This window comes from Scyliorhinus torazame, chromosome 10 (assembly GCF_047496885.1).
Source record: "Scyliorhinus torazame isolate Kashiwa2021f chromosome 10, sScyTor2.1, whole genome shotgun sequence".
Classification (NCBI taxonomy): Eukaryota; Metazoa; Chordata; class Chondrichthyes; order Carcharhiniformes; family Scyliorhinidae; genus Scyliorhinus; species Scyliorhinus torazame.
This window is the reverse complement of record NC_092716.1, coordinates 156142083-156167035: the sequence shown is the minus strand read 5'-3', so window position 1 is coordinate 156167035 and position 24953 is coordinate 156142083. Positions and strand designations below refer to the sequence as shown.

Below are 24953 nucleotides of genomic sequence, written 5' to 3'. Positions count from 1 at the left end.
TGTCAGTCAGTATATATAATATACAGAATGTCAGTCAGTATATATAATATACAGAATGTCAGTCAGTATAATATACACATCATGGGCGAAATTCTCCGATCCCCCGTCGGGTCGGAGAATCACCGGGGGCTGGCGTGAATCCCGCCCCCGCCGGTTGCCGAAGTCTCCGGCACCAGAGATTCGGTGGGGGCGGGAATCACGCCGCGCTGGTTGACAGGCCCCCCGCTCGATTCTCCGGCCCGGATGGGCCGAAGTCCCGCCGCTAAAATGCCTGTCCCGCCGGCGTAAATTGAACCACCTACCTTACCGGCAGGACAAGGCGGCGTCAGCGGGCTCCGGGGTCCTGGGGGGGTGATCTGGCCCCGGAGGGTGCCCCCACGGTGGCCTGGCCCGCGATCGGGTCCCACCGATCCGCGGGCGGGCCTGTGCCGTGGGGGCACTCTTTCCCTTCCGCCTCCGCCACGGTCTCCACCATGGCGGAGGCGGAAGAGACTCCCTCCACTGCGCATGCGTGGGAAACTGTCAGCGGCTGCTGTCGCTCCCGCGCATGCGCCGCCCGGAGATGTCATTTCCGCGCCAGCTGGCGGGGCACCAAAGGCCTTTTCCGCCAGCTGGCGGGGCGGAAATTCGACCGGCGCGGGCCTAGCCCCTCAATGTTGGGGCTCGGACCCCAAAGATGCGGAGCATTCCGCACCTTTGGGGCGGCGCGATGCCCGTCTGATTTGCGCCGTTTTGGGCGCCAGTCGGCGGACATCGCGCCGTTTTCGGAGAATTTCGCCCCATGTCAGTCAGATATATAATACACAGCATGTCAGTCAGAATATATAATATTGAGAATATCAGTCAGTATACATAATACACAGCCTGTCAGTGAGTATATATAATACAGCATGTCAATCTGTATATATAATATACAGAATGTCAGTCATTATAATACACATCATGTCAGTCAGATATACAATACACAGCGTGTCAGTCAGAATATATAATACACAGCATGTCAGTCAGTATACATAATACACAGCCAGTCAGTCAGTATACATAATACACAGCATGTTAATCGGTATACATAAAACACAACATGCCAGTCAGTATATAATACACAGCCTGTCAGTCAGTATATAAAATGCACAGCATGTCAGTCAGTATACCTAATACACAGCCTGTCAGTTAGTATATATAATATACAGAATGTTAGTTAGTATAATACACAGCATGTCAGTCAGATATATAATACTGAGAATGTCAGTCAGTATACATAATACACAGCCTGTCAGTCAGTATTTAATATACACAGCATGTCAATCTGTATATATAATATACAGAATGTCAGTCAGAATATATAATACACAGCCAGTCAGTCAGTATATATAATACACAGCCAGTCAGTCAGTATACATAATACACAGCATGTCAATCGGCATACATAAAACACAACATGCCAGTCAGTATATAATACACAGCCTGTCAGTCAGTATATAAAATGCACAGCATGTCAGTCAGTATACATAATACACAGCCTGTCAGTTAGTATATATAATATACAGAATGTTAGTCAGTATAATACACAGCATGTCAGTCAGTATATAATGTACACAGCCTGTCAGTCAGACATATAAAACACAGCATGTCAGTCAGAACATATAATACTGAGAATGTCAGTCAGTATACATAATACACAGCCTGTCAGTCAGTATATAATATACACAGCATGTCAGTCGGAATATATAATACACAGCATGTCAGTCAGACATATAATACACAGCATGTCAGTCAGAATATATAATACTGAGAATGTCAGTCAGTATACATAATACACAGCCTGTCAGTCAGTATATAATATACACAGCATGTCAGTCAGAATATATAATACACAGCATGTCAATCGGTATATATAATACAGCTTGTAAGTCAGTATGTATAATGCATAGCATGTCAGTCAGATATATAATATGCAGCATGTCAGTCAGTATATATGATATACAGCATGTCAGTCAGTATGTATAATATATAATCTGTCAGTCAGTATATATAATACAATGCATCTAGTCAGTATAATTAAAACACAGCATGTCAGTCAGTATATACAATACACAGCCTGTCAGTCAGTATATATCATGCAAAGCATGTCACTCAGTATACATAATACACAGCCTGTCAGTCAGTATATAATATACACAGCATGTCAGTCAGAATATATAATACACAGCATGTCTGTCAGTCAGTATATATAATACACAGCATGTCAATCGGTATACATAAAACACAACATGCCAGTCAGTATATAATATACAGCCTGTCAGTCAGTATATATAATACACAGCCTGCCAGTCAGTATATATAATACAATGCATCCAGTCAGTATAATTAAAACATGGCATGCCAGTCAGTATATATAATACACAGCCTGTCATTCAGTATATATAATACACAGCATGTCAGTCAGTATAAATAATACACAGCCTGCCAATCAGTATATATAATACACAGCCTGCCAATCAGCATATATAATACACAGCCTGCCAGGCAGTATATATAATACACAGCCTGCCAATCAGTATATATAATACACAGCCTGCCAATCAGTATATATAATACACAGCCTGCCAATCAGTATATATAATACACAGCCTGCCAGTCAGTATATATAATACACAGCCTGCCAATCAGTATATATAATACACAGCCTGCCAGTCAGTATATATAATACACAGCCTGCCAATCAGTACATATAATACACAGCCTGCCAATCAGTATATATAATACACAGCCTGCCAGTCAGTATATATAATACACAGCCTGCCAATCAGTATATATAATACACAGCCTGCCAATCAGTATATATAATACACAGCCTGCCAATCAGTATATATAATACACAGCCTGCCAGTCAGTATATATAATACACAGCCTGCCAATCAGTATATATAATACACAACCTGCCAGTCAGTATATATAATACACAGCCTGCCAATCAGTATATATAATACACAGCCTGCCAATCAGTATATATAATACACAGCCTGCCAGTCAGTATATATAATACACAGCCTGCCAGTCAGTATATATAATACACAGTCTGCCAGTCAGTATATATAATACACAGCCTGCCAATCAGTATATATAATACACAGCCTGCCAGTCAGTATATATAATACACAGCCTGCCAATCAGTATATATAATACACAGCCTGCCAGTCAGTATAAATAATACACAGCCTGCCAGTCAGTATATATAATACACAGCCTGCCAATCAGTATATATAATACACAGCCTGCCAGTCAGTATATATAGTACACAGCCTGCCAGTCAGTATATATAATACACAGCCTGCCAGTCAGTATATATAATGCACAGCCTGCCAGTCAGTATATATAATACGCAGCCTGCCAATCAGTATATATAATACACAGCCTGCCAGTCAGTATATATAATGCACAGCCTGCCAGTCAGTATATATAATACGCAGCCTGCCAATCAGTATATATAATACACAGCCTGCCAGTCAGTATATATAATACACAGCCTGCCAATCAGTATATATAATACACAGCCTGCCAGTCAGTATATATAATACACAGCATGCCAGTCAGTATACATAATACACAGCCTGCCAGTCAGTATATATAATACACAGCCTGCCAGTCAGTATATATAATACACAGCCTGCCAGTCAGTATATATAATACACAGCCTGCCAATCAATATATATAATACACAGCCTGCCAGTCAGTATATATAATACACAGCCTGCCAATCAGTATATATATTACACAGCCTGCCAATCAGTATATATAATACACAGCCTGCCAGTCAGTATATATAATACACTGCCTGCCAGTCAGTATATATATTACACAGCCTGCCAGTCAGTATATATAATACACAGCCTGCCAATCAGTATATATAATACACAGCCTGCCAATCAGTATATATAATACACAGCCTGCCAGTCAGTATATATAATATACAGCCTGCCAATCAGTATATATAATACACAGCCTGCCAGTCAGTATATATAATACACAGCCTGCCAATCAGTATATATAATACACAGCCTGCCAGTCAGTATATATAATACACAGCCTGCCAATCAGTATATATAATACACAGCCTGCCAGTCAGTATATATAATACACAGCCTGCCAATCAGTATATATAATACACAGCCTGCCAGTCAGTATATATATTACACAGCCTGCCAATCAGTATATATATTACACAGCCTGCCAATCAGTATATATAATACACAGCCTGCCAGTCAGTATATATAATACACAGCCTGCCAATCAGTATATATATTACACAGCCTGCCAGTCAGTTTCTATAATACACAGCCTGCCAGTCAGTATATATAATACACAGCCTGCCAATCAGTATATATCTTACACAGCCTGCCACTCAGTATATATAATATACAGGGTGTCAGTCAGCATGGGCAAAGACAGGTTATGGAATTTCATGTGTATACCCCAGTGCCTCCATTACCATGATAACATACAGAATGTTGGGAGAGCACTATTGGGAGACGGAGGTTGACTGCCTGGTCGCAATTGGAGAAGGGCCAATGAGAGCAGGGCCAATGGGAGAAGGCGGAACAGTGCTAAGCACTGCAGGCTATAAGCACCAGGGCCATATGTTCAATTCCGACCTTGGGTGACTGTCTGTGTGCAGTTTGCACATTTCCCCCATTTTGTGAGGACCATGAAGAATCCAGTACAGTTTGTAGAGTCAAACATAAAGTAACTTTAGTTACAACAATACGTACCGAGTAGCAGTAGTTCACCACTGATTTCTTCCCTAGCCGGTACTGTAGTGGTACCATGGTTGTCTTGTAATCCACCAACCGACCACTAGGAGTGTCATTAGTATATAACAGAATGTTAGAGTCAGGCGACCCCTCAGACTGGCTGGGGGGAGCTGGGGACAGGTTGCTTGTGCATGGTCTTACTGTTATTCATCTGTCATTTTGTCTATAGTTTACCCACAGTTCACGTTAGTAAATCATACAATCATAGAATCATAGAATTTACTGTGCAGAAGGAGGTTATACGGCCCATCGAGTCTGCACCGGCCTTGGAACGTACCCTTTCCAAGCCCACACCTCCACCCCATCCCGATAACCCAGCAACCCCACCTAACTTTTTTTAGATACTAAGTGCAATTTATCATGGCCAATCCACCTAACCTGCACATCTTTGGACTGTGGGAGGAAACCCACTCAAACACGGGGAGAATGTGCAGACTCCGCACAGTCAGTGACCCAAGCCGGGAATCGAATCTGGGACCCTGGAGCTGTGAAGCAACCTGATAACCACTGTGCTACCGTGCTACCTGGCTTGGTTCCTTAAATTCATTTATAGCTTTAGCTACAAGTGTTCTTGTAATATAAATCAGACTATCCGACAAGAACATTACAGGTACCACACTGGCCAGCTTTATTTATACAGCTGCAACTATTAGTGTTTGCTATCCCCCCCTCATTGGGGGAACTCTTCTTCCCCAGAAATATGGGCTAACCAAATGTCCCCAGCCAATAGGATCGGGGCACGTTATAAAACCCCGTATCTGCGTGGGTTTCCTCTGGATGCTCTGGTTTCCTCCCACAATCCAAAGACGTGCAGATTAGGTGTATTGGCCATGCTAAATTGCCCCTTAGTGTCCAGGGTTAGGTGGGGTTACGAGGATAGGGTGTGGGAGTGGGTCTAGGTAGTGTGCTCCTTCTGAGGGTTGGTGCAGACTTGATGGGTCGATTGGACTCCAGGGGTTCTATGGATTCAATGGATCAGAAATTGCAACAAGCCCATTGACTTGACGGGACCAGAAAATCCCATTGTAAAACGTTTGTTGCCAATGCTTACAGCACTGAAATATTTAGAATCATAGAATCTACGGCAAGGAGACAGGCCCTTCAGCCCAACTGGTCCATGCCAATCAAAAAACCCATCTAAGCTAACCCCATTTGCCAATAGAATCATAGAATAATTTCTATGTGAGAATACCTAATCTGGGTTTTATATTACATCCTTATCCATAGCTGTCAATTTCACATTTGACTTTTCCAACATTTTCCTGGCCGATGTCCAATTTTCCACACTCAATTACCTTCAGCTCATCCCAATCACTTCTTCCCCTATCATATTGCCACCAAGTGCTGCTTGAGGGGAGAGTGCTGAGGGGAGAGGGCTGAGGGGAGAGTGCTGAGGGGAAAGGGCTGACGGGAAAGGGCTGAGGGGAGAGTGCTGAGGGGAGTTTCACAGTAACTTCATTGCAGTGTAAGCATAGTTGTGACAATAATAAAAATTATTAATAATATTGGGTGGCGAGGTAGTACAGTGGTTAGCACTGTTGCTTCACAGTGCCAGGGACCCGGGTTCGATTCCCGGCTTTGGTCACTGTCTGTGCAGAGTCTTCATGTTCTCCCCGTGTCTGCGTGGGTTTCCTCCAAGTACAAGGTTTCCTCCCACTTGTTAGGTGAATTGGACACTCTGAATTCTCCCTCTGTGTACTCAAACAGGCACAGGAGTGTGGCGACTAGGGGATTTGCACAGTAACTTCATTGCAGTGTTAATGTAAGCCTACTTGTGACACGAATCAAGATTATATTTGGGTCCAACAAAGTGATAAAGTCTCGGCACTCGGCTGGGCTTTAACCCTGATGTACAGCTTCAGAGGTACAGAACATGTAGCCCTGTGGAATCAATGTACCAGGTGCGCAGGTCAGCCTGACCTGACCACTTGCGAAGACAAACACAGTGGGTCAACTAATGGAACTAAATAGCTAATCCATCTAACCTCAGCATTATGGCAGCAAGATTCAGAAATGTTAAGGTATATTTGACAACATTGAAACAGGAGAACTGTTCACTCCTCTCATCACCTAGCCTTCCCCTTGCATGCGTTCTGGGATTCACAGCTAACAGGCATGCACATAGCTTCAGATACTGGTGCTTATACAAGCAGCTAATGTGGACATTACTTAAAGAAGCACTCTATGAAATAGGGTTTACCTTCAGTAAAGTCATTAATTCAGTGGCCCTTGCTGGTCCTCTTATCTCTGTGCCAGGAAGTGGGGGGTATAAATCCTATTTCCAGGGGTTTTGGGAGGGAAATCTGGGCTGACCGGGCTGTGGTGTCAGATATGCCATATTTTGGATGGATTGTTAAACCAGGGTCCCATCTTTCTATGCGGTGGAAGTAAATGACCCGATTGCTTGGCAAAGCACTTTGCGGTGTTATGAAAGACAGTATGTAAATGTGGGTCTTTTTTTCCCTCTGTAAGTATCCAGACAGTGTAAAATACCCCAACATTACTCGGCCTTGACAAAATCTTCAGTAATAATGCAGGGTATACTAAAATTGGCCGATGTAGGTACATTGGTTGATGTAAAAGAAGAAAACTGTAGACTGCAGGAAAATAGCAATGTACCAGTCAGGTGAGCTGAACAGTCGCAACTGGAGTCCAATCTGGAGAATTGTTAGGTAATTCATTTGGAGAAGGCAAACAAAGCAATGGAATAGACAGTGATTGGTAGAATAGTGAGAAATGTCGAGGAACTCCTGAATTAAAAAAAATATATATTTTTATTCTCCTCCTTTTTCATGTTTTCTCCCAAATTTGCACCCAATGATAAACAATAATCAGTAACTAATGCAATGTCAATCCCCACATCAATAATAACAATCCTATCCTCCCACCAACCCCCAAACATTAGCCCGCACGTTAACATAAACAAATAACAAAAAGGAATCAGGAATCAGCCATAGTCACTATTAACACATACTGTCCTCCGCCCCCAACCCTCCCAACCGCCCCCCCCCCCCCCCGCCAATGTTCGATGTGCATAATAAATAACGCACATGAATTGTAGAACACCTCCATCCTTCCCCTCAGTTCAAACTTAACCTTCTCAAGAGTCAAGAATTCCAGCAGGTCCCCACGCCAAGCCAGGGCACAGGGTGGAGAGGTTGATCTCCATCCCAACAGGATCCCCCTTCTGGTGATCAACAAAGCGAAGGTTACAACATCTGCCCCCTCACCCGTTTCCAACCCCGGCTGGTCCGACACCCCGAATATGGCCTCCCGAAGGCCCGGGTCCAGTTTGACGTGCACCACTTTCGAGATTACCTGAAAAACCTCCTTCCAGTAACCCTCCAGCTTTGGACAGGACCAAAACATATGAACGTGGTTTGCGGGTCCCCCCCGCACACTTCACACACATCTTCTACCTCCTCAAAGCGCCGGCTCATCCTCGCCCTTGTGAGGTGTGCTTTATATACCACCTTCAGCTGTACCAGCCCCAGCCTTGTGCACGAGGTGGAGGCGTTCACTCTCTGGAACACCTCAGGCGTGCAGGTGAGTGCTCAATTTTCCATGCACTGCAGCTCAGAGTAACCCCTGCTGGCCTCTGGATGCAACTACAGAAGCATCAAAGCTGTGTTGAGGCTCATTTCTGAAAAGGGGCTGGTTTAGCACAGGGCTAAATCGCTGGCTTTGAAAGCAGACCAAGTCAGGCCAGCAGCACGGTTTGATTCCTGTACCAGCCTCCCCGAACAGGCGCCGGAATGTGGTGACTAGGGGCTTTTCACAGTAACTTCATTTGAAGCCTACTTGTGACAATAAGCGATTTTCATTTTCATTCACACCAGAACCCCTCCTCCATACCCTCTCCCAACTCTTCCTCCCACTTTGCCTTGATCCCTTCCAGTGGTGCCTTCTCCTCTTCCAAAATAGCCCCGTAAACCGCCGACACTACCCCCTTCTCCAGTCCCCCTGTGAGGAAGTCCTGAATATGACTGGGCAGGTAAATAAGGTGGTCAAGAAAACATACGGGACACTTGCCTTTGGTAGCCAAGGTATAGAATGACTGGGAGGTTATGCTGGACATTTACAACAGCACAGCTGGAGTACTGTGTGGCGTTCTGGTAACCACACGTATGAAAAATGCAATTGCACTCGAATGCTCCGCAATCGGCGCGATGTCCGCCGACCGGCGCCAAAAACGGTGCGAATCAGTCCGGCATCGCGCCGCCCCAAAGGTGCGGAATCCTCCGCATCTTGAGCGGCCGAGCCCTAACCTTGAGGGGCTAGGCCCACGCCGGACTGATTTCCGCCCCGCCAGCTGGCGGGAAAGGCCTTTGGTGCCCCGCCAGTTGGCGCAAAACTGACTTTGCTGGGCGGCGCATGCGCGGGAGCGTCAGCGGCCGCTCACGGCATCCCCGCGCATACGCATTGGATGGGGTCTCTTTTGCCTCCGCCATGGTGGAGACCATGGCGAAGGCGGAAGGAAACGAGTGCCCCCACGGCACAGGCCCGCCCGCGGATCAGTGGGCCCCGATCGCGGGCCAGGCCCCCCGGGGCCAGTTCGCCCCGCGCCCCCCCCCAGGACCCCGGAGCCCGCCAGCGCCGCCTTGTCCCGCCCGTAAGAGAGGTGGTTTAATCCACGCCGGCGGGCCAGGCATTCCAGCAGCGGGTGTTCGGCCCATCCGGGCCGGAGAATCGCCAGGGGGGGCCCGCCAACCGGCGCGGCGCGATTCCCGCCCCCGCCGAATATCCGGTGCCGGAGAATTCGACAACCGGCGGGGGCGGGATTCACTTCAGCCCCCGCCGATTCTACGACCCGGCGGGGGGGTCGGAGAATCCCGTCCGAGAAGTTACAGAGGAGATTTATAAGCACGTTGGCTGGGCTGGAGGATTTTCGTTATGAGGAAAGATTGAATCGCCTAGGGTTGTTATCTTTGGAACAGAGGAGGTTGAAGGAAAATCTAACTGAAGTGTTCAAAATTATGAGGGCTGTAGGTAGAGTGGATAGGGTGGCTCTAATCCCTATGAAGCATTCATTTTTGAAAAGGGATCAAAGGTTTCGAGAGGATTCAAGTAAAAATATTTTCATCTCGAGGGGGTGTGTGGATCTGGGCCTCACTGCCTGAAAGGGTGGAAGAGGCAGAAACCCTCATTTAAATGGTGATTGGATATATGCACTTGAAATGCAGTAACTTACAGGGCTATGGACCAAGAGCCAGAAGTGGGATTTGGTTGGATGGCTACTTTTTGGCCAGTGGGACATGATGCACCAAATGGCCTTTTCCGGCCTGTAAATGTTAATTTCATGATGGATAAAGAGAAAATGGCGTCATAGACAAGAATGTTTGGTGAGGACCCGGGTTCAATCCTGGCCACAGGTCACCGTCCGTGTGGAGTTTGCACAGTCTCCCCGTGTCTGTATGGGTCTCACCCCACAACCCTGAAAGATGTGCAGGTTAAGTGAATTGGTCATGCTAAATTGCCCCTTAATTGGAAAAGAAAATAATTGGGTACTCTAAATTTATTGTTTGTTCACAGGAAAAGCACTGAAATTCATTGCCAACCATTATGTCTGCCTGTTGCAATATCTCTAATTGTCACTTTTGTCATGTCATAGAACATACAGTGCAGAAGGAGGTCATTTGGCCCATCGAGTTTGTACCGGCCCACTTAAGCTCTCACTTCCACCCTAACCCTGCAACCCAATAACCCCTCCTCACATTTTTTGGGTCACTAAGGGCAATTTATCATGTCCAGTTCACCTAACCTGCACGTCTTTGGACTGTGGGAGGAAACCGGAGCACCCGGAGAAAACCCACGCACACACAGGGAGAAGGTGCAGACTCTGCACAGACAGTGACCCAGCAGGGAATCGAACTTAGGACCCTGGCGCTGTGAAGCCACAGTGCTAATCACTTGTGCTCCCATGCTGCCCTTACTGAAGATCATCACTGAAGATGTTATTACTTTGCTGAACATCCAGGTGACTGTCACCCATATCAATAATCAAAAAAAGCAATGGACCGATAAAGCCTTGTTCAAATATGAAATTCAGATAGGCTCAGAGATTAAGTAGGGAAAAATAGAATATGAGAGTAAGCTTGCGGGGAACATAAAAACTGACTGTAAAAGCTTCTATAGGCACGTGAAGAGAAAAAATTTGGTGAAGCCAAATGTAGGTCCCATACAGTTAGAAACAGGGGAATTTTTAATGGGGAACAAAGAAATGGCTGACCAACTAAATACGTACCTTGGTTCTGACTTCACAAAGGAGGACACAAACACATACTGGAAATGTTGGGGAACACAGGGTTTAATAAAAGGGAGGAATTGAAGCAAATCAATATTAGTAGGGAAATGATGTTGGGGAAATTGATGAGATTGAAGGCTGATAAATCCCCAAGGACTGATAATCTACATCCCAGAGTACTTAAGGAAGTGGCTCTAGAAATGGTGGATGCATTAGTGGCTATCTTCCAAGTTTCGTTAGACCCTGGAACCGTTCCTACAGATTGGAGAGTAGCTAATGTAACACCATTATTTAAAAAGGGAGGTAAAGAGAAAACAGGAGTTATAGACCAGCCAGTCTGCCGTTTGTAGTGGGGAAAATTCTAATGTTCACTGTGAAGGATTTAACAGTGGAGCACCTGGTAAACAGTGGCAGGATTGGACAGAGTCAGCATGGATTTAAGAAAGGGAAATCATGCTTGACAGATCTCTGGAATTCTTCAAGGATGCTACTAATAGAGTTGATGAGGGGGAACCAGTGGCTGTGGTTTGTTTGGACTTTCAGAAGGCTTTCAAAAAAGTCCCACATAAGAGATTAGCATATAAAATTAAAACACATTTGATTGGGGCTAGTGTATTGAGATGGATAGCAAACTGGTTAGCAGGCAGGAAGCAAAGAGTAGGAATAAATGGGTCTTTTTCTGAATGGCAGATGGTGACTAGTGGGATACCATAGGGATCAGTGCTAGGACCCCAGGTATCCACTACATACATTAATGATTTAGATGAGTGAACTAAATATAATATCTCCAGATTTACAGATGACACAAAGCAGGGCTTTTGGGGAGGGGGGAGGTGAGCTGTGAGGAGGATACAGAGATGCTTCAGTGTGATTTGGACAATTTGAGTGAGTGGGCAATTGTATGGCAGATGCAGTATAACGTGGATAAATGTGAGGTTATCCACTTTTGGTAGCAAAATAAAGAAGGCAGATTATTAACTGAATGGCTATAGATTGAGAGAGGGGAATGTGCAATAAGACATGGGTGTCCTCGTACACCAGTCACTGAATGTAGGTACAGGTGCAGCAGGTAGTAAAGAAGTCAAATGGTACGTTGGCCATCAGAGCAAGAGGATTTGAGCACAGGAGCAGCGATGCCTTGCTGCAATTGTACAGGGCCTTGGTGAGACTTGGAATATTCTGTGCAGTTATCTGAGGAAGGATGTCCTTGCTATAGAGGGAGTGCAGCGAATGTTTACCAGACTGATTCCAGGGATGGCAGGACTGATGTATGAGGAGATATTGCGTCGGTTAGGATTATCTTCGATCTTCGCTGAAGTTCAGAGGCGTGTGAGGATCTCATAGAAATCTATAAAATTCTGACAGGACTAGACAGGGTAGATGCAGGAAGGATGTTCTCGATGACGGTAGAGTCCAGAATCAGGGGTCACACTCTAAGGATAAGGGGTAAACCATTTAGGACTGGGAAATCTGTTCACCCAGAGAGTGGTAAGCTCCGGAATTCATTACCACAGAAAGAACTTGAGGGCAAGACATTGCATGTTTTTAAGAAAGAGTTGGGGCAAAGGGGGTCAAAGGATATGGGGGAAAAACAGGAACATGTTACTGACTTGGATGACCAGCCATGATCACATTGAATGGCGGAGCAGGTTCGAAGAGCTGAATGCCCTCCTCCTGCTCCTATTTTCTATGTTTCTACCATTGTATTGTACACTTAATCGCACACAGTTAGATGCGTGTCATAGTGGATCACACAGTTAAATATGGATTATAGATAGGATTGAGTCATAGTGGATAGCACACAGTTCGGACTGTGTTACACACCAGGGGCGTCATTCTCCGCCGGCGGGAGTCTCCGTTCTGCCGGCGCCCGGGGGTTTCCCGACGGCGTGGGGCTGCCCCACAATGGGAAACCCCATTGACCGGCCGGTGTTACGGAGACTCCCGCCGGCTGGTCGGCGCAGAAATGTGGCGGGGCGGGTAGGAGAATTTCGCCCCAGATCACACATGGTTAAGAATGTGTCATACACTGGATCACACACAATTTGGAGTGTGTTACACAGTAGATCATAGCTTTGATCGTGTCTCATACACTGGTTAATACACCCATGATAATTTGTCATATCGTGGATCACACACAGACAGCGGTGTTTTTATAAATGCACTGGTCGCAGTTCAAATCCCATGGTCACTTCGATCAAGATTCCAGCTCCATGCTGCTCAAAGCTTCTCCATATAGTCCAGGAATATGCTGCATTTCCAACTTCCTTTGGCTTATTAATGGCTCGATTCAGATTGAATGCAGGTATGACACGCGTGGTGGATGGGAGGAAGCCAACTCACAGCAGCTGAATACAGGTATGTGCAAGTCAAAGATACATAAATGAAATCAGTCAGTATCTGGATTATGTAATGAGTGTGGCAGGCAGCAGACTGTGATTTGTTGTGGCCTGTGGCTTTTTACATTGGTATTCTGTTTAGATAAATACCTACACAGCTGTCTCTGTAAGAGTTTAAACTTGTCCTCCCTTAATTAGGTATCCTCTACATTGATAACCTGCAAGCAATCATCTACCACAAGTAATTTTCAACCAATTTTCTTTTCGTTGGAGCCTGACTGTTTTTTTTAATACATTTAGAGAATCCAATTTTTTTTCCCCCCCCCCCATTAAGGGTCAATTTAGTGTGGCCAATTCACCCACCCTGCACATCTTTTTGGGTCGTGGGGGTGAGACCCACGCAGACACAAGGGAGAATGTGCAAACTCCACACGGACAGTGCCCTAGCCTGACTGTTTTAAACAAATGTCTTTGGTATTTGCGTGCCGCAGTTAAAATGTGCTTGTTCTGTTACTGTTAGAAAAAGAGTGTAACAGATGTAGTGCTATAATCGAAAGCTTTTCCTTATTACAAATGTCCCTTTCTTAAATAGTGGAGTGACATTTGACACCTTCCAATCTGCAGGAACCATCCCAGGATTTGCAATATTTTGGAAGGTGATCACCAATGCATCCACTGTCACCATCGTTACCTCTTTCAACACTCTGAGATGTATGTCAGCAAGTCCCAGGGAATTATCGACCTTCAGTCCCAGTAATTTCTTCAATAGAAGCTTCTTACTAATACAAACTTCCTTCAATTCCTTATTCGCCCTAGTCCCTTGGATCTCTAATTCTAGGAGATTCCTGGGCGAAATTCTCCCCCAACGGCGCGATGTCTGCCGACTGGCGCCAAAAACGGTGCCAATCAGACGGGCATCGCGCCGGCCCAAAGGTGCGGAATGCTCTGCATCTTTAGGGGCAGAGCCCCAACATTGAGGGGCTAGGCCGGCGCCGGAGGGATTTCCGCCCCGCCAGCTGGCGGAAATGGCGTTTGTTGCCATGCCAGCTGGCGGAAATGGCGTTTGTTGCCATGCCAGCTGGCGGAAATGGCGTTTGTTGCCCCGCCAGCTGGCGCGGAAATGCGGCGCATGCGCGGGAGCGTCAGTGGCCGCTGAGTTTCCCGCGCATGCGCAGTGGGGAGAGTCTCTTCTGCCTCCGCCATGGTGGAGGCCGTGGCGGAAGCGGAAGGGAAAGAGTGCCCCCACGGCACAGGCCGACCCGCGGATCTGTGGGCCCCGATCGCAGGCCAGGCCACCGTGGGGGCACCCCCGGGGTCAGATCGCCCCGCGCCCCCCCAGGACCCCAGAGCCCGCACACGCCGCCTGGTCCTGCCGGTAAATACCAGCTTTGATTTACGCCGGCGGGACAGGCAATTTCTGGGCGGGACTTCGGCCCATCCAGGTACCGGAGACTTCGGCGGGGGCGGGCTTCAGGGCGGCCAACGGCCATTCTCCGACCCGGCGGGGGTCGGAGAATGACGCCCCCTGTCTCTTCCTCAGTGGAAACAGACACTTGGGGCGAGATTCTCCGACCCCCCCCCGGGCCGGGTCGGAGAATCGCCGGGGGCGGCATTCACACCAGTCTCCGGCACCGGATATTCGGCGGGGATGGGAATCGCGCCGCGCCGGTTGGCGGGCCCCCCCCACGCGATTCTCCGGCTCAGATGGGCCAAAGTCCCGCCGCTAAAATGCCTGTCCCGCCGGCGTAGATTAAACCACCTACCTTACCGGCGGGACAAGGCGGCGCGGGCGGGCTCCGGGGTCCTGGGGGGGCGGCGCAGGGTGATCTGGTCCCGGGGGGTGCCCCCACGGTGGCCTGGCCCGCGATCGGGGCCCACCGATCCGCGGGCGGGCCTGTGCCATGGGGGCACTCTTTTCCTTCCGTCTTCGCCACGGTCTCCACCATGGCGGAGGCGGAAGAGACTCCCTCCACTGCGCATGCGCGGGACTGCCGTCAGCGGCCACTAACGCTCCCGCGCATGCACCGCCCGGAGATGTCATTTCCGCGCCAGCTGGCGGGGCACCAAAGGCCTTTTCCGCCAGCTGGCGGGGCGGATATTCATCCGGCGCTGACCTAGCCCCTTAAGGTTGGGGCTCGGCACCCAAAGATGCTGAGCATTCCGCACCTTTGGGGCGGCGCTATGCCCGACTGATTTGCGCTGTTTTGGGCGCCAGTCGGTGGACATCGCGCCGTTTCCGGAGAATTTCGTCCCTGGGAGATTCCTGTCTCTTCCTCAGTGGAGACAGACACTCGGGGCGAGATTCTCCGACCCCCCGCCGGGTCGGAGAATCGCCGGGGGCTGGCCTGAATCCTGGCCCCGCCGGTTGCCGAATTCTCCGGCACCGGGTATTCGGCGGGGGCGGGAATCGCGCCGTGCCGCTTGGTGGGCCCCCCCCCCCCGGCGATTCTCCGGCCCGGATGGGCCGAAGTCCCACCGCTAAAATGCCTGTCCCGCCAGCGTAGATTAAACCACCTCTCTTACCAGCGGGACCAGGCGGCGCGGGCGGGCTCCGGGGTCCTGGGGGGGGGCACGGGGCGATCTGGTCCCAGGGGGTGCCCCCACGGTGGCCTGGCCCACGATCAGGGCCCACCGATCCACGGGCGGGCCTGGGCCGTGGGGGCACGCTTTCCCTTCCGCCTTCGCCACGGTCTCCACCATGGCGGAGGTGGAAGAGACTCCCTCCACTGCGCATGCGCGGGAATGCCGTCAGCGGCCGCTAACGCTCCCGCGCATGCGCCGCCCGGAGATGTCATTTCCGCGCCAGCTGGCGGGGCGGAAATTCGTCCGGCGCGGGCCTAGCCCCTTAAGGTTGGGCGCCAGTCGGCGGACATCGTGCCGATACGGAGAATTTCGCCCAAAGTAATCATTTAGCTTCTCTGCCAATTCTCTATTCCAGTCCTTGAAACAATGATCTGATATTCGGTGCTGATTTTCTTTTCATGTTAGTACACTGATCGTCTAATTATAGAGTGAATGACAAGCACACAGCTGTGCATCATCGCCACTTATATTCAAAGGGTCAGGGTCAGCACTGGTTGCACATCCACGAGAGCATGTTAACCTGATTGGAATCTTTCTCTTTGATCTTGGTTTCAGCAGTAAACTCTCTCAGATCTTCTGACTGCTAGTCCCTGACTCAAAATTGGGACATCTTTGTCATTTCCTCTCTATATCAGCCATGGCTTGGTTAGGAGCATCTGAGTGAGAAGATTGTTGGTTTGGGTTCCTACTCCAGGACTTGAACGCAAAGTTCCAGGCTCCCACTCCAGTGCAGGGAATGCTGCACAGTCAGAGATACCGGGCGCAATTCTCCCATCGGGAGACTAAGTCCTGATGCCGGAGTGAAAACCGGAGTGTTTCACTCCGGCGTCGGAGCCCGCTCCCAGCCCCCTTTTCTCCTGCCCCCGGGGGGCGAGGAGTGGCGTCGCGTCATTTACGCACGCCGGGCCTTGGCGCCGCGTAAAAGCGGCGGCGTGTAAATGACGCGGCCGGTGCCGCATTAATGACGTCACCCGCGCATGCGCAGTTTGGTCGACGACAACCCGCGCATGCGTGGTTGCCGTCCTCCCCGAGGCCGCCCTGCAGGAAGATGTCGGATGGATCTTGCGAGGCGGCGGAGGAAAGGAGGTCCACCTGCAGGGCGGCCCGCCCGCCGATCAGTGGGCACCGATCACGGGCCAGGCCCCTTTTGAGGCCGCCCCCAGTGCAGGACCCCCTCCCCCCCGACAGGCCGCCGCCCCCGCCCCCCCCCCCAGCGTTCCCGCACTGTTCCCGCCGGCAGCGACCAGGTGTGGACGGTGCCAGCGGGAAGCTGTTGGGCAGGCCGCTCAGCCCATCCGGACCGGAGAATCGCCGTTCGCCCGTTACAAACGGCAAGCGGTGATTCTCCCAGCGGCTAGCCGTGATTCTCGCCGCGCCAGTTTGGGGGGGGGGGGGGAGAATCGTGTGTGGGTGCCAGGGCGGCGTGGCGATTCTCCCACCCGGTGGGGGGGGGGGGGGTAGAATTCCGCCCACCGTCTTTCCAAACCACATCTGCCCACTCAGGTGGGTACAAAATAGCCCATGAAGCCATTTTGGAAAATAACAGGAGTTAACTCCAGTGCTTTAGCCAATATTTACTCCTCAATTAATGTCACAGAAACAGATTATCTGGTCATTATCACATTGCTTTTTGTGGGAACTTGCTGTGTACAAATTGACTGCCATGTTGCATATATTACAATGGTGGTTACTTTTAAAAGTACTTCCTTGCTTGTTAAGTGCTTTGGGAAGTCTGGGGTCCTAGAAAGGTGATATATATTTTTCATTTTTGTTTCCTCTCTGCCCCGTGTAGCATTTAAAAAAATTCAGCTCTGATTTACATTTTCAGTGCAGATTGCATCAGCTTCTCATGGGCTTTATGCGTGGGGCGGAAACAACCCGCAAACCCTGAATTGAAGAAGCAGTTTAAAACTAAACTGGGGGAAACGATAGAAATAGAGTAGAAAACAAAAATAAACCAGACAGAGGAAACGAAAGCAAAACCGACAGAAGTTCGAGAGAGAGGCAAGACCGGCAGGATATCAGATGGAGGAATGAGAGACAGGGAGCTCAGAAACTGTCGAACAGATGTGACGACTTTACCATTGGTCGGGCAGGTTGTGCAGTTAAATATTGTGGAGTTATCAGATTTGTCTCGGGTTAGAAGTTCATCAATTTATCGCAGAGTATGCTGCTGAAATCAATGGAATACAGAACTCCAATGACGTGGGGTGATGAGGGAGATAGTTGGGAATTTGAAGGAGGGATAGGGAGAATGGAGAGAGACTGGGATGAGGAGTCGGAGGAAGAATGGGAAGAGAGGGGGCAGGCATGTTGGTAGGGATAGGGTAGGATGGGTGGAAAGCGGATGAGGAAGTAGATGGGGGATTAAGGGAAATGGGATATGGGGATGGATGTGATGGAGTGGTCGATAGGGAATTAAAGAAAATGGGGATGGATGAGATAGGACAGTAGATAAAGAGATATGGTAGCGATAGGGATAGAGAGGAATGTGAGCGGTGGGGGGGGGGGGGGGAAAGAGGAAGAAAAATGATGAATGAAGTGCACGTCCTTCAGGGTAGCAATGGTAAAGCCCATCATCGCTCCGGAGTGTGGGCTAGTACGGCTCCAGGGAAAATTCGAATCTGATTCAGTAGTGTATAAAAGAGCCATCAGCATGGGCACACAGAGACAGCCATGAAATGAAATGAAAATCGCTTATTGTCACAAGTAGGCTTCAAATGAAGTTACTGTGAAAAGCCCCTAGTCGCCACATTCCGGTGCCTGTTTGGGGAGGCTGGTACGGGAATCGAACCGTGCTGCTGGCCTGCCTTGGTCTGCTTTAAAAGCCAGTGATTTAGCCCAGTGTGCTAACCCAGTCCCTATAAGGAACAGAGAAAGGAGGGATGAGGAGAGTGACAGCTGTGACCGATGGGAGGGTTGGCAATGAAAGAAAGAAGAGAATTCTTTATTATAAAGTGGTCCTGGCAAGGCTGCATTTATTGCTCAGACTCATTGGGCAGGATTATACAGACCCATTGTGATGGGGAGAGGGCCACAAAATGCAGCGAGCCGTTCAAAGCACCATGAATTTCGGCAGCACCAGGAGATCCTGCCGACAGGAAGAGTTTTGAAATTCCACCCATTGTCCCTCCAGCCCCCCACCCCCCGCACAACCACCAATGAACTCTCCATCCTCCCTCCTAGCTCCCTCAGGATTGGCAGCCACGCTGACAGCTGCCTAAATACCATTCTCTGAGATTTCCTCCCAATCACATCTGTGTCTTCACCTCCCTCTCCTTCTTTATAAATCTCCCAAAGACCATGGGCAGGATTTTCCAGCCCTTCCTGTTGGCAGGATCTTCCAGTCCCACCAAAGGGGACCGCCCGCGGCGGGAAGAGCGAGCATTGCAAAACTCCGCAGATTGAAAACGTGCCTCACAGAGTGTCTTTGACCAGGCCTATAGTCCCATCCAGTCTTTTGATTACACTTCTCTAAAGTGACTTGGAGTGTCTTTCACAGTTAAGGACATTACATCAACGTAAGTTGCTATGGTGACGTTGGTGGTGGCGATGGCAGTCGGGAGAGGGTAACATCTTGTTTTCACTGGCCGGTGCCGATCTTGAGTTGTCAGCTCTTCCGAACTTGTCCATCAGCTCTTTGCTGGTACTCCAGGTTGTGGGGTCAGCTGGTTCCCCACAAGGGAAGAGGGGAAGTCATAGAGAGTCAACCCCTTCCCCACCTCTGGCTTTCCGCCGGCCAAATCAAAGACACCTCCCAGCAACACCTTCCAGCAACTAACCAAGTAATGACCTGGGTAGAGGCGCCTCTTTAAACCTGACTGAGGTGGGAGGATGTGAGCAGATTACTGACCAGAGAGGGGGAGATGGTGAAAAAAATGTTGGAAATAATCAAAGCTAACAATGCAAACGGTAGCAAGGAACAGTCACCTAGATCGCATCCCTCCTGTGATCTTGGTGGGTGGGACGAGATAGTTATGGCTGGAGCTTTCTCAGTGAAGAAATAAACAAGGTTTACTCCAAGAGATTTCTTTCCCCTCCTCTAAATTGGTTTTTTGACAGCTTTGTGGAATATTAAAGAGCTGCTGACTTTAGTTAATATAACATCTGTTTCCAGCATTTAATAAGGGCTTTGCCAGAAATGACTGTGCGAGGCCAGCTGGGATCATATAGCTTTATATTCTGACACGCTGCCTGTTGCTGAGGTTGGTTAACCCCATCACCACCACAAGCCTGCCTGACTGGACTTGGATTTGTTTATTGTCACGTGTACTGAGGTACAGTGAAAAGTACTGTTCTGAGTAAAGCTCAGACAGATCATTCCATTCATGGAAAAAAGATACATAACAGGGCAAACATAAAATACTCAATGTAAATACATAGACACAGGCATTGAGCGTGGTACTACTTAGTAGAGAAGTTTCGTGAGGAGATCAGATCAGTCCATAAGAGGGTCGTTTAGGACTGTACCCTTATCTGACAGGTATCCCCGGTAACACAGTCAGAATACACTCACCTCTCTGTCAAGGCTTTGAGGGTTCAAACCCCGCTCCGAGCTGACAATCCAGTGGAGTATTCAGGAGGACTGTTGGAGGTGTCGTCTTCTGGCTGAAACTTTAAACTGAGGCAACATCTGTCCTCTCAGGTGGAATTAAAAGATCCCGTGACACTACTTTGACGAGGATCAGGGAAGTTATCCCCTGGTGCTCAAACCAATATTTACCCTTAGATCAACATCATAAAAAGTAGATGATCTGGGGCGTCATTCTCCGACCCCCCGCCGGGACGGAGAATGGCCGTTGGCCGCCCTGAATCCCGCCCCCGCCGAAGTCTCCGGTACCGGAGATTGGGCGGGGGTGGGAATCGGGCCGCGCCGGTTGGCGGGACCCCCCGTTCAATTCTCCGGCCCGGATGGGCCGAAGTCCCGCCCAGAAATTGCCTGTCCCGCCGGCGTAAATCAAACCTGGTATTTACCGGCGGAACCAGGCGGCGTGGGCGGGCTCCGGGGTCCTGGGGGAGGGGGCGCGGGGCGATCTGACCCCGGGGGGTGCCCCCACGGTGGCCTGGCCCGCGATCGGGGCCCACCGATCCGCGGGCGGGCCTGTGCTGTGGGGGCACTCTTTCCCTTCCGCCTCCGCTACAGCCTCCACCATGGCGGAGGCGGAAGAGACTCTCCCCACTGCGCATGCGCGGGGAACTTTCAGCGGCGGCTGACGCTCCCGCGCATGCGCCGCATTTCCGCGCCAGCTGGCGGGGCAACAAACGCCATTTCTGCCAGCTGGCGGGGCGGAAATCCCTCCGGCGTCGCCCTAGCCCCTCAATGTTGGGGCTAGGCCGCCAAAGATGCGGAGCATTCCGCACCTTTGGGCCGGCGCGATGCCCGTCTGATTGGCGCCGTCTTTGGCGCCAGTCGGCGGACATTGCGCCGTTGGGGGAGAATTTCGCCCCTGATCTTTAACGCATTGCTGTTTGTGTGAGCTTGTATGCAAACTGGGTAGTGGTTCACTACGGCCTAGAACTTCTACCTCTCAAGCGGAGATAAGAATTCTACAAGGTCAATTGCTACATAGAAAGGCGATCTTTCTTTTTTATCAGGTGGATAATGGATATTCAGGAGTTAATAGCAGTAACATTACAGAATCTCACTTCAACCATAAAACACAAGCCATGGTCTGTCCAATTATCAGCTAAACAAATACCTTCTGAAATCATTATGGGGAGAGAGAGGTCATGTAACCATTTTTGATATTTTAAATACAATATACAAGCTACAAAAACAATAGTAGTCAGTCGTCTGGAAAAGTTGCCAATGAAATAGTAATAAGCTCTCTTCTTTTCTCTCCCAAGTTACAGTCTTAAAGTTTAAAACTCCAGCACAGATTCAGTGAATTTCTATCGCAAGGAATCTCAGATGCAAAAAGTCATCAACTTCTGTAAAAGACGGATTACATTTTTGAAATTAAATTGTTTCCGACAATTCCAGTTTTACATAGGCGTTCACTCCACTGAATCTTTGAGACCCCCATGGAAATGTTCTGCTTCAGCCACAGATACCAGAAAGGATTCATAAACAGTCAATTTTCTTACAGGTCAGTATGGACCTTTAATCTGGCTAAGAAAGTAACCACTTCAGTATATCTTGTAAAATTAGCATGTGTGTGTGTGTTGTGAAGATCAAGACATGGGTTTACCTTTTTAAATAGTTTTCATATCTTTGCCTGGGTGGATTTTTAACTCAATAAAAATGAATCCCTTTTTGTTTTAAACTCAAGAAAACCTGCCAGATTACTTTCTTTACAACCAGCACTTAAAAGGTTAAGCACAGACTTTGAGTAAATAAATACCTTCATCCTGATGAATTCATAAAGAAAACATACGGTCATACTTGGAGTAGTAGGGCAAAGGAATCGTTTTTACTTCTCTTCATGTGACCTGAACAACTTCAAAAGGGTTTTGCTCCTTGTAAAGCACTTTACCCTACAGCCTTTAACCTTAAATATAAACCTTGGAAGCAGCCATTGCTGCAATTTTACACCACAACGTCATCAGTAGCAGCTGAATTTTCAAAGCAGGTTCTTTCAGGTACTGAGCTTGTCACCCAGTGAAACAATATCATCTCTTTAAACAGTAATAGGCAGTTGACTAGTAATCCAGAGACCCAATGCTCTGGGGATCCGGGTTCAAATCCCACCACTGCAGATGGTGAAATTTGAATTAAATAAAAATCTGTAATTAAAAGTCTAATGATGGCCGCAAAACGATTGTTGTAAAAACCCATCAGTCCTTTAGAGAAGGGAATCTGTTGTCCTCACCTGGCCTGGCCTACATGTGACTCCAGACCCACAGAAATGTGGTTGATTCTTAACTGCCCCTCAAGGATTATTAGGGATGCGCAATAAATGCTGGCCCAGCCGGCGGCAAAATAATTATTTTAAAGTACCTTCTATTTTATTTATGCGCTGTGAGCGTCACTGGTTAATTCAATGGAGATTGAGAAGGTTCGGTTAATTCAATGAACCTTAAATAGATTTCGTTACTTCAGTGGAAATTGAATAAATTTGGTTGCAATTACTCTCATAGACTCATGGACGACAAAGTTAAAGTCTCCTGTTCCTCAATGGCTAAAAGAGTTGCTGACCTGTGAAACGAGATTGTATTGTCTCAATTTGGAGCCTGGCGGACTCAAACTATAAGTTCACAGCACAAAGATGTCTTTAGCTCAACAGGAATTTCACTCCAAGATGCAATAAGATTATTGGTATTGATTAATTGTTGGAACAGAGTCACTGCTTAAAGCGAAGGCCTTCAAACCTCAGCAGCACTTGTGGTAAAATCATAAGATGATCCCCAGCAATTAACAAAGTTGTAACAGTCAAGGCCTCGATGGGTGACAGTAACCAGATTCCACTCCGATGAGAGACAGAGCATGTTCTTCAGAAAATCTGGTATTTTGAAACCATCTCAAGAGAGATAGACATAAAATGACATATGGGCAGCATAGTAGCATAGTAGTTAGCACTGTTGCTTCACAACACCAGGGACCCTGGTTCGATTCCTGGCTTGGGACACTGTGCGGAGTCTGCACTTTCTCCCTATGTCTGCATGGGGTTCCTCCGGGTGTTCCTCCGACAAGTCCCGAAAGAAGTGCTGGTTAGGTGAATTAGACATTCTGAATTCTCCCTCAGTGTACCCGAACAGGCGCCATTGTGTGGCGACTAGAGGATTTTCACAGTAACTTCATTGCAGCGTTAATGTAAGCCTACTTGTGACACTAATAACGATTATTTATTATTATTATGAGGACAAGTAAAAATAGATCCACTTCGGTGAAGCCTCTAAATGGGGCGGGGTGAGGTGGAGGGTGGGTATCTCACATGGAGATGGAGATACCCATCCATATCAAACATTCCTGTTAAATGGGGTGCGATGAAACGGCCTTCTCGCGCCTGATTTGGTGATGCGACAAGGCTCTTAAATCTCACGAGGTCTCTCGTGAGATTTGCGACGCTCGCAACGCCTCTCGAGATCTCGCGAGACGTCCGAGATCCAGATTTACATACTGAAGTGAGCAGTTTTGCTCACTTAGATGTGTCGGTGCCCGATGCTCCCGAGGCTCAGGGACGAAAGCATGGGAGACCTAGACGTGGCGTCATTTAGCACTTGTCCACACAAACGTGAACCAGATGTAATGGCACCTGGGGGGTCTCCCGGGCCATTGGAGGCCCCTGGATGGTCGCGCTCTTGGAAGGGTACCTGGCACTTTGGCACTGCCAGATTGGCACATTGGCACTGGCACTGTCACCTGGGCACCATGGCAGTGTCACCCTAACATTGCCAGGGTGCCCTGGTGGCTCTGTCAGGCTGGCAGGGGCATTGCCATGGTTCCAGGCTGGCAGTGCCAAGGTGCCTGGGTGCCAGGTTGCCTGTGCCAGGGATCAGGCCCGGGGATGCCATGTCCTTATGAGGTGGGGTGAGGGGGCGCTCAAGGACCCCCTTAACAGGTATATTAGGGCATTGGGGTGATCTGGGGGCCACAATGGGGAGTCCGAGAGGGGTTGAGAGAGAGCAGGGCAGCATTGAAAAATGGCACCCTGATCTCATCCTGCACCTGCATCCTGCAGCCCGCTTTGTTGACACCCCATCCACCACCTTAAATATTCACTCTCTCCACCACTAATGCACATGTGCAGCAGTTTGTACCATCTACGAGGTATACGATAACACACTAAGGCTCCTTTGACAGCACCTTCTAAACCCTCCACTTCTGCCATTAGAAGGACAAGAGAAGCAGATGCAATGGGAACACCACCACCTAGACATAGTCATACTCACAGAATCACACCTTATAGACAATGTCCCAGACACCACTATCACCATTCCTGGTTATGTCCTGACTTACCGGCAGGACAGACCCAGCAGAGATGGTGGCACTGTGGTATACAGTTGGGAGGGAGTTGCCCTGGGAGTCCTGAACAT

The 24953-nt window shown here is 48.7% G+C and overlaps 1 protein-coding gene across 2 annotated transcripts in view; it reads right to left on the bottom strand.

Annotated features, from left to right (window-relative positions):
• creb3l1 (cAMP responsive element binding protein 3-like 1) overlaps positions 1–24953 on the bottom strand; it is a 335084-nt gene that overhangs the window by 292072 nt on the left and 18059 nt on the right. Inside the window, exon 1 of one of the 2 annotated variants that reach the window (XM_072518859.1) lies at positions 8130–8195. The exons of the other annotated variant lie outside the window; for it this stretch is intronic. Within the exon in view, the coding sequence (XP_072374960.1) occupies positions 8130–8180 (51 nt within the window). The 5' untranslated portion in view covers positions 8181–8195. Of the gene's footprint in view, positions 1–8129; positions 8196–24953 lie in introns of those variants that run through there. 2 annotated transcript variants of the gene reach the window in all.